This window comes from Plodia interpunctella, chromosome 29 (genome assembly GCF_027563975.2).
Source record: "Plodia interpunctella isolate USDA-ARS_2022_Savannah chromosome 29, ilPloInte3.2, whole genome shotgun sequence".
Taxonomy (NCBI): domain Eukaryota; kingdom Metazoa; phylum Arthropoda; class Insecta; order Lepidoptera; family Pyralidae; genus Plodia; species Plodia interpunctella.
Window position 1 is genome coordinate 2,421,685 of NC_071322.1, and position 10,681 is coordinate 2,432,365.

Sequence of the window (10,681 nt, forward strand, 5' to 3'; positions counted from 1 at the left end):
ATAAAAATGTATAAAAATGCATTTAAACATAGTTTTGTAAAATAACATAAAAATATATATGGACAATTTTTATAAACACAAGAAAAATATGGAAATTAAAATATATACTGGTAATGAATTTCCTTTGCTAAGAATCTTATTGCCATATTGGAAAACGTCAAACCTTTTTAATAAAATTCATCAAGAAAATAAAATAAAGCACATCTATTTTAGGTAAGGAAAAAAGGTACATAGTCTATTGAGTCTCCTTGTATGACTTATATCTAGGTAAACGGTTTATTTTCTTTACTGATATATAAAATAAAATTAGTGTAAAACTTCTAAATTAGATTAAATTCACTTTTGAAAATAATAGCAACACCCAACAATGTTTTGATTTCCCGCCAAATGCATCGCCATTTTTTGTTTTATTTATTTCATTTGGTTGTGTTCCGAATGAATTAGTGATGTTATTTCTGCTGAATGGTGTATTTATAAAACATGTTGTAGACTATATTAAGTAATGTACAATGCTTTGTCCGTGATTATGTGATTTAAGTCATCAAAAGTGCAGTCAATATGTCTATGAAAAAAGGTGTATCAAAATGTAAACTTGTAGCGAAACTTGTGACCGAAGAAGAAGGGCCTTGCGCGTTTTGCCAGCGAGATGTGGATGACGAATTGATATATGGCAAACTATATGCCATTGGCAGCATAAAATGCCACTACTTTTGCGTTGTAAGTGAACTAATAACCTCACAACCAATTTACTATTCCAAGCAAGCGAACGAATTATTGTAATACTAGATGCGCCCTGGGGCTTCGCTCCCATGGAAATTTCGGGATAAAAAGTACCCTATGTGTTATTTCAGGTTATATTTTACCCGTATATCAAAGTACTTATGTAATCCGTCCAATAGATTTTATTTATTTATTATCCAAACTTATTCTATTTTTTTTATTTTTACGTGAAAGAGATCAAACATACTTACATCCTCACAAACTTACTACTATATAATAAATGGAATTGTATTTTCATAAATACAATAAATAAAAATAAAAACCTACCTAAGCTTCCTAATAGGTATTTTTTTTATTATTTTACTATAAGTATTTATTTTTGTTACCTCTTAACGCTCTATCTACTCCACCAAACTTCTTGAAATTTTGCATACATGTAGTTTGAAGTATGGAGATGAACATGGGGTACCTTTCACCTCGGAAAAATATGTGTGCGTGCCCTGGGCAAAAGTTAGTGTTATAATTTTTTGTCATTTTGTAAATATTATGCGTTTTTTAAATTTGGTATGATTTACTAACAAACATTTATAATATTAGTGATTTGTCCATATTTATTTATTTATTTATTATTTACCACCACTCAGACGTAGAAAAGTAGGAAAGCAAAAACTGGGCTCCAATGCTCAAAAGGCAAATGAAACTGGAAATCCACTTGTGTGAGAGTTGATGTCGATAAGAGCTTGATTCAACAGATGAAATATTTCAGTTGTTATCCTGCTGTATGGTGCAGAATGGGAGGGATAAAGATGGACTGTTTGGGTTCCTCTACCCGGATATCTTGGCTGAGATCAAAAGAAGTAAGAAGCATGTAAGTAGTATATTTCACATAGTATATTTTGTTATATGAGGTGACTAAGAGACATATAGTCTAGGCAGCTGATAGGCATCAATAGCATTCCCATTGAGAGTTGATGTCACGCGGGCAGCTGGATGTAAAATCATATCATATTACAGCTGAATCTTCAAAATTTTAAGGTTTTTATTAATGCAGCCAAGAACATGCAGAGATGAGTGGGATAGTGCAAATTTCCTCAATATTTTTCTTTATTACTTGAACTTGGTACCTTTTATTTCACACACAAAATCCATCACATTAATACAGACAGACAAATGCGACAGGGGGACTCCTTTTATAATTTGTAAGGATATTAAATTATATCATTACTCTCCAGAAATGTTCATACTGCAACAAAGAGGGTGCCACACTAGGCTGCTGTGTGGCGCAGTGCCGCAAACAGTTCCACCTGCCGTGCGGGAGGGAGAAGGATGCTGTGTCCCTCTTCTATGGATCTTACAAGTATGTACCTAAACATTTTAGTGTCCAAATATTAACTTGAATATTAACTTTTGGTTTCGGCATTAAAATCTGGTTATTAAAACAAGTGGCATGTCCCGACTTCGCGTTCAGGTAAAACCATATTAATTGTACAATGAACACACTATCTATTAAAAAAACCGCATCAAAGTGTGTTGCATAGTTTTAAAGATAAGATATACATTACGTAACAAACTGTTAGATTAAGGACAGACAGTGGGAAGCGACACATATAGTGGGAAATTATAATGATGATGAATAACGTAAATGCGAAAGTTTGTGAGGATGTATGTATTTGTTTCTTACTCTTTCACGCAAAATCTACGGGACCGATTGTTATGAAATTGAATAGATTTAATAGAACATAACCTGGAATAACACATAGGGTACTTTTTATCCCGAAATTCCCACGGGAGTAAAGCCCCAGGGCGCAGCTAGTAATAAATAATTTTTTTTACAGGTCATTCTGTCAGAGCCACACGCCCAAACAGAAGATAGCAGATGATGTCTTGGTCAAAGCTAAAGTCAGGATGCAAGCGGAGAGGAAGCGACTGGCGCTCGTGAAAGCAGGCGTGGCCGTTGAGGATCCTAGTGGTAACTTAACTTTCTTATTCTAACATATTTAGTTGACGACTTCTGTGACATAATGGTCATCACTCTGGACTGCTACAATGGAGGTCCCAGGTTCGATCGGATTAGTGATGTATGTCATCCTAAATTGAATAATTTTGAATTTGATGGTCAGCACAACATGGAAATTAGTGGAAAATATAGTATTGTTGAGTTAGTAACCTATGTCTCCAACTTACTTTGGGGCCAACTCAATCTGTGTGATTCGTCCATATTTATCTATTTTTATGTATAAACTCAAAAACTACTGCACGGATTTTCATGCGTTTTTCACCAATAGATAGTGTGATTACCGAAGAAGGTTTAAGTGTTATGTTTCTATCCGAGCGGCTGGTCACAGATGCTGTGTGTTAGCAGATAGTGATAGCGAGTGCGTGTGTGTGATCTGCTACGAGCGAGTGCGCGGGTTCGCGACGCCGCAGACCTTCTGGCCGCCGTGCTGCGCGCGCGACGCCTGGTTCCACAGGGCTTGCATGCAGGTACTACACTACAGTGCATAATATCTTCATATACTAGTTGCACCCCGCGGCTGTAACGCTCCACCTGTCTACTTTATAAAGCGCCATTGAGTGTTTTTGACCAAGTAGTTAAAATAATTTACGAGTAGTTTTAAGACATCACTATCGCATAAGGTTTCCTGTAATGATAGTTGTGTGTATAAATAAATAAATTATAAATAACTTCTACGGGAATCACGATGTTTTCTTTCACCGGAAGGAGGTAGTAGTTTAATTAAGATTTTTTTTTTACAAAAATCTTTATAATAAAAACTGGCTTCGCTTGCGTGATTTCTCACGGGAGCAGTTATTTTTCCGGGATGAAAGGTACCCTATGTCCCTATCATATTTCAAACTACATATATGCAATATTTCAAGAAGATGGGTTAAGTAGATAGAGCGTGAAGTGGTAACAAACAAATTTACTTTCGCATGTATAATATCAGTTGGGATTAATGTATTCCGCAGCGGATGGCGCTGAGCGCGGGCATGCATTACCTGAAGTGTCCGCTGTGTAACGACCGGGATCAGTTCTACGATGCGCTCGTCAGCCAGGGATACTACGTGCCGGACAGGTATGTCTACTATATCCTTATACTTATTGTTAGACGAGAAAATCGAAAAAATACAATATATATTACATGTTCCATCTCTACGGGGCGATAACAACACTAATGCCGTGCTGTGATTGGCTGCCGGCACGCGGCTGTCTGTGGAGTTGTCGTTCATGATCCGACGTGATGACATGATTTTCTATTATTTTTTTTTGCTATTTATTGCTGTAAGCAAGCAAAGACACAATACATAGTACTATGGCTAGCTGTTCGCCGCGAACTTAGACCTCGCGAAGACAATATTTTTTTACAGAATTGTGAATATTTCAAAAACTACTGAACCGATTTTGATGCCCCACGAACTTAAAAATTATATTGGCATATTCTACATACCTTTTAAATTTCATCAAAATCTGACCCAACGGTTCGAAAGTTATCGCGTTACAAACAAACAAACATACATACGTTCAAAAAGTGTATTTTTGCCCCAAGTAGAATGTGAGGCTCGCTCGGTCAATAAAACAAATATTGTAGTTTATCAGTCCGTTTCATTTGGGATACTTTCAGGTTGAAGTTTCAAATCTTATGTTTAATTGTAGTATATATTTATTTTACCGTTTGATGTATATATATATATATATATGTACATGTATTTGTCTTGTGACATTTCCACGTTTTTTATGTTACGTGGTTGTAAGGTGAAATAAAATAAATAAATATAATTTTCAGAGATGCAGCGTGGGAGTTGGAACAGAACGCCTTCGCAGATATCTACGAGAGGCCGCTGCGGTGCACCGTCGAGGACTGCTGCTGTCCCGAGGGCAGGGAATATGATTCAGAGTCGGGGTAAGGATATTATAAATGCGCAAGTTTTGTGAGAATGTGTGTATGTGTGTGTGTATGTTTGTTACTCTTTCACGCAAAGTCTATTGCACGTATTGTTATGAAATTTGGTACACGGGTAGAATACAACAGATAGTTATTATATAAGAATGAAATTTCATGTCACGAACCTAAAATTAAGATGGTCATTACTAGCTGCGCTCTCGTGGGAATTTCGGGTCAAAAAGTGTACAATGTATTCCTGGTTACATTCTATCCGTGTGACAAATTTTAAAATATCGGTCCAATAGATTTTGTGTGAGTATAGGATATTAGTAGTAGTATGCTAGTATAGACATACAAGATAAACGCGCGAAAAACAATAGCCATCCTCTGCAGTCGGGTATATGTATGTAATGATATTAGCAGCATGTGGGAGTTGCAGCTGTGCCTGGCGTGCGGCGGCGGCGGCGCGCATGCGCGGTGTCTGCGGCGCGCGCGGCGGCTGTGCGCGCTCTGCCGCGGGGTCGCTGACCTCGACGTCTTGGCTGATGCGCTGGAGGCCGGTGAGGACCACTCTACCATATTCTACTTTGTGTAAACAAACGTAGGGAACTATTTATTAATCTCTTGATTATACCTTACTAGATGTTGCCTGAGGCTTCGCTCCCGTGGCAATTTTGAGATAAAATATATTTTGAAATCGGTTCGGTAGTCTCGGAGATTACCCGCCTCAAACATTCGTTCATAGTCGTATTTCCACATGGCTGAGGGCCGTGGTCATTACGTGGTATGAAACACACACTTTCTTGGCACTATTAATGGAGTGGTTGGTTTCACATACAAGTTAATAATCAATCAGTGTACAAGTTTCCTCACGATGTTTTCCTTTACCGTAAGCAAGTGGTGGTCGATGAACTATGCATGAGCGTAATTGATATACTCGTGTGCAGCTAGTAAATAAATAAATACTTAATGGAATACCTATATATCGAACTAGCGGCTCGCTCCGGCTTCGCTCGGGTAAAACCATAATAAAATAAGCCTATATCACTCCTGAAGGTTTCGTCTATCTCTGTGCCAAACTACATCAAAATTGGTTTAATAGTTTTTGAGTTTTTCCATTACAAACAAAAATACAAATCTTTTCTCTTTATAATATTTTAGTATTGAATAAATTTCCAGAGATAGTGAAGGAGCAAGAGCGGGCGAGCGTGGCGGAGCGGCGACCCATCATGCCGCCGCGGATGTCGCTGCGCAGGACCAAGCCCGCTAACAACTGGTATTCACACCGTTTATTAATTATTAGTTAAAAACATTGTAAATTATAGAAAACAGAACTCCACGTAAAGTACTGTAGTGACGCGCCGGACGATGAAGATAACTGTGGGGGTGAGGAAAAGGTGAGGATAGCTGTGGGGGTGATATATACAACTAAATCAGCTGCCTCTTCAATCACAAAGTATAATTAAAAAATCCCGCATCAAAATCCGTTTCGTAGTTAATGATCTAGCCATACCATATGCGGAAAGCAACTTTGTTTATTCATTTATCTTAAACTATGTAGTGGTTTGGCAAATTCTAGGACACATAAGTCCTGACCACACCAAATAAATATTAGGACAAATCAGACAGATTGAGTTAGCCCCAAAGTAAGGTCGAGACTTGTGTTATGGGATACTAACTCAACGATACCATATTTTATAATAAATACATATATGTATAGATAAACATCCAAGACCCGGACCAATCAGAAAAATATCATTTTCCATCATGACCCGACCGGGGATCGAACTCGGTTCTGAGACAAGCACTTTACCACTGCGCCATCGAGGTCGTCGATGCACTTGTAAATGTCGTACGAGGAGTCTAGAGGCGTGTACTGTATGTGTCTTCACATCCAAAGAGATTTGACGTCAGGCGGGTGGCCGATTGTAAAATCATAGCCAAATCATGCAAATTTAATGGCTTTTTTTTTTACGCTAACCCTGGGCTTTGGGGCACCACAGCTCCGAATGAAACGGGGAACACCCGAAGAGTGATGAGACAGAGTGTTTAAACTAAAATATATTTTATCACTCTCGCACTTTATAATATTTGCCATTGACAGAAAGAGACAAAACAAACTTTAGCTTAAAGTATGGTTTATTTGATGAATCTATTGCAAATTTCATCAAAATCGACCCAGAAGTGTAGCGATGAAAGCATGACTGACAGATTTTCGCATTTATTAATAATTTAGTCATTTGTTTTAAATGTTTATTTTATTTCAGCGCAAGTACATCAAAAGCTACTATATTGATGACTAAAAGTGAATCGGCCACAAGCCGTGAAGATCTCAATTTGAAGACGCCGAAACGTCAACAAACAAACGTAACCACATTAAACGACATTCAGAACAGGATTCTGTCACCGACAAAAATTTTAGAGCATCCAATACAAGATAAATCACAAAGCAAGCTTTCAGGACACGAGAAAGATATACAAAATATGTTGCTGTCACCGAGTAAAGTTATACAACAGTTGTATGAAAAGATATCAGCATACAATGTTGATAGTTCACTGGTGGATCGAGTGAAAGAAGTGTTCAGGAAGCCTAAACCAATGAGTGTCAAGAGGAAGATTGTGGAGTGAGTCGTTTACAGTTATTTGTTATGCCGGCTATACAGGAGTTTACAAAATCCTACTAATATTACAATGTTTGTGAGGATGTTTGTTACTCTTTCACGTAAAATCTACTGGACCGATTGTTATGAAATTTGGTACACCGGTAGAATATAACCTGGAATAATGCATAGGTTAATTTTTATCCCGAAATTCCAACGGGAGCAAAGCCTCGGGGCGCAGCTAGTACCTAATACGAAGTGCTAAAATATAGTACCTTGTGTTAAGATAAAGTATCTTGTCTCTGGAGCTGAAGATAATTTTGGTCACCTATCCAAAAAACGACAATTGTGGGAGTGTCTTAACGCCACTGTCACAGGCCGAGCGCGCTAACCACTGCGCCATTAAGATCATACGGATGACCGTATGTATATGTATAGGTACGTATTTTTTAACACCATGTACATACACTATCAGAAACAGTTGGCCAAGTTACGAGGTTTTGAAGTAGTCGTATTAACTACTACCACAGGGGGGCAGGTTTGTCTGCCCCCTACTGTACATTACTGGTCATACTTGCTGTAAATAAAAGCTCCCATACAAACGACGCAATGTACGTATATTCGCGTCTGCATATTATTATTATAGGTTAATCTATATTAACAGTTATCCTATAAGTATTCCTTCATCTTTTGAGGGACGGAACCCTGAAAATATATTTCTCTTTTCAGCAACTTACTGGACAACATAGTGAACAACTTTGTCAAAGAGAACGCGAGGAGTATGCCAGCCATAGAGTGGCCTTCGCCAAAGAAATGTTTGGCGGACACACCAGTTGCATTGGAGGTAAAACCACGGATATTAAAACATTACTTAAATCTGTGGGGTAAACACATTCTCGTAGACAGAGAAAACTATAGACACAGTGGCGTCACGTTGACATCCGTCGTCGTATTAACGTTGAAGAACGTAGAAATTGTATGAAGTTACTACATACGTCAACATCAAATTTGTTTTCATGCCACATTCTTGTTACAGGATAACATAATAAGAAGATCGAAGGGAATCATGAACAGTCCATACAAGTCTCCAGTACACACGCCTAAAAAACCCACAAAATGTGAAACTCACAGTCCGTTCAAATCCCCTAAGGTGACTCCGAAAAAAATGGAAAATCATGACTTCGAAAACAGAACTCCACGTAAAACAGATTACTGTAGTGATACACCGAATAATGATGATAACTTTGAGGTAAATCCCGAAATTGCGTCCGATGATGAATCGTCTAGTTCCACTTTCAGATTGCCTCCAGAATTTATCGCAGACGACAGCAACGACTACCTGCCAATCTTCGAAACGCCTAAACTCAAAACCGTCGACATACAAAAAGACTCCAGCCTGGAAATATCCGAAAATGACGAGGTAGTCAAAGTCAAAGTTATGAAAATGGAGGACATGTGTGAAAACAATGATTTTATCAAGAATTTGGACATCAAAAGTCCGGTAACAAGTAAAAAATGCGCTTTAAAATATAGCCCTATAAACAAAGAGACTCTAGAAAAAGATAAGGGTGGTTTTGATGCGGAATGTTTTAAAAATAGGTATTTGTCTGAAGTGTGCAGGGATTTCAAATGCAACTTCAGGCATAATCATAATGAAACACCTGAAAAACGATCGACGATTAAGACTGCTATAGATTTTGCCGTGGAAGCGTCCAATGAGAGGAAAAGATCTAGAGAAAATTGTGAAAATGTTCCTAAAAAGAAGCGGAAAATGAGCTCGAATGATAAAGTACGAATGAAGAAAAATAATAAGAAACATATTAAAACTAGTACAGATATTGAAGTGACAAACGCTCAAGACAATTTGAAACTCTCCGTGCAAGGCAAAAGAAAGAAGAAAAAAACAAAAGTCTCTATAAAAGATAAAGAAATAAAAGTGAAAATTCAGTGGAAAAAGGAAAGATTGCAAGTGAAGATTACAGAATCGAAACATAAACAAGCAAGTCCGAAATTGAAGCAATATGTTTTGAAATATGCAGATGCTATGTTGGAAAATCCTAAATACGATGTTAGTCCCATGAAAAGGAAGTATGTGAAACAAGAGAAATCTCCGGATAATTTGAAACAGACGTCGATACAGAGTTTCTTCAAAGTTAAACTCCCCAAACAGGAATAAAAAGTATCCAAAAAACTATGTGTGATATGAAAATCATCAGCCTTGTTCCTTTTGTTAGGGAGTTGCAAAACATCTATAATACCAAGAGGTAAGATACGGGCCCCGAGGTGGATCCTTTATGAGAAGTTTCAACTGTTTCAATCATAGATCAACAAAATGAAAATAAATAATAAATTGTTTCATGCATGTATTTAATAAGTACTTTGTAGAGTACCTACTTTAGTTCCATGGTTTCATTTTAATAAACACTACTAAAAACTCGTAAGGACGTTTCTGTGTTTGTTATACTGGACGCGACCAATGACTACTTTTTATAAGTGTTAATACTACTTAATGTTACTTGAACATAGGATCTATCCAAGGTATCGTGTCATATCACTTTGTATGTGTATAGGTATTTTGTTACATATAAATTACATTTATACAATTTATTCAAGTTGTAAAATGTAAAGGAAATGTTTTTGAACTGTTTTCAGAACTTTTAGATTTTTATCATCTTTTTGAATTTCGCGCCATGTTTGCCAGCACTTTTTGGTTATCTACTAATTTAGTAGTTTTTCAATAACATTACATCATGTTCAATATTTTAAATCTATGTACTAGTGTTTATATATAAGTTATGACATATTAAGAATACGGTGTCTATAGCTACTAGTAATACTTATCATAATTCACAAGTTTATATTTCACAAGTCTTAATTTGAAACACATATTTTAACAAAAATAAATCATACATTATACACTTTCTACTTTACCTGTCGATATAAAGTATTTTACTGTATACTTTTTCATGCAGAAATGTTAACTATTTTTTATTGGTAGGTTGTCGTCACTGCTATACTATTCGCAAATGCATAATGTTACAGAATATTACTTTTTGTATGTATTGTTAATTTTATGTTAAGAGTTATTATGTAAGTTAAATAAAGCATCACAATGAAATTGTTGTTTTTTTTATGTCTTATTGCCTTGTTGCCATTTCTCTTAACATAAGTTGTTGACGATACGCCTCGGGCTACTGGAAGTATTAAATCACTACCTACCTAGGTACTTGGTTATTACTTAAAACCTGTGGTGGGGCTGAGACCATGGAATTGTAGGTACTCGGTTAAATAAATATAAATCCATGGCTGAGACTGTTATTTTTCATTATTGAATGCCAAAGCCATATACATTTTTTTACGGGAGGTACGCATGCACACTAGCTATGACGTGTACACATAATAATCAAAATTGCATGGAATTAGTAGGTACTCCAAGTACTTACTAAATTATTACAACACCAAATACTCCATAGGGAG

General features: G+C 36.8%; 1 protein-coding gene across 2 annotated transcripts; it reads left to right on the plus strand.

Annotated features, from left to right (window-relative positions):
- The first annotated feature begins 370 nt into the window (after positions 1 to 370).
- On the plus strand, positions 371 to 10,322 carry LOC128682083 (uncharacterized). 2 transcript variants are annotated; one of them, XM_053766570.1, is made up of 12 exons: positions 371 to 717; positions 1,487 to 1,588; positions 1,953 to 2,077; positions 2,556 to 2,689; positions 3,083 to 3,204; positions 3,691 to 3,797; positions 4,506 to 4,622; positions 5,025 to 5,164; positions 5,784 to 5,880; positions 6,872 to 7,228; positions 7,934 to 8,048; positions 8,241 to 10,322. In XM_053766570.1, exons 1-12 carry the CDS (start codon positions 559 to 561, stop codon positions 9,378 to 9,380), a joined length of 2,715 nt encoding a protein of 904 aa, XP_053622545.1. In that variant the 5' UTR covers positions 371 to 558; the 3' UTR covers positions 9,381 to 10,322. The 2 variants fall into 2 exon arrangements, with proteins under 2 accessions (XP_053622545.1, XP_064293001.1); XM_064436931.1 differs by having other exon boundaries at positions 5,028 to 5,164.
- Positions 10,323 to 10,681: the final 359 nt, after the last annotated feature.

Bases quoted from the DNA above. Each gene is read 5' to 3' on its own strand.
- LOC128682083 (XM_053766570.1), top strand. From the start codon at position 559: ATGTCTATGAAAAAAGGTGTATCAAAATGTAAACTTGTAGCGAAACTT. The intron at 2,690-3,082 runs GTAACTTAACTT...GTGTGTTAGCAG, and splicing joins GGCCGTTGAGGATCCTAGTG to ATAGTGATAGCGAGTGCGTG. The intron at 3,205-3,690 runs GTACTACACTAC...TGTATTCCGCAG, and splicing joins TCCACAGGGCTTGCATGCAG to CGGATGGCGCTGAGCGCGGG.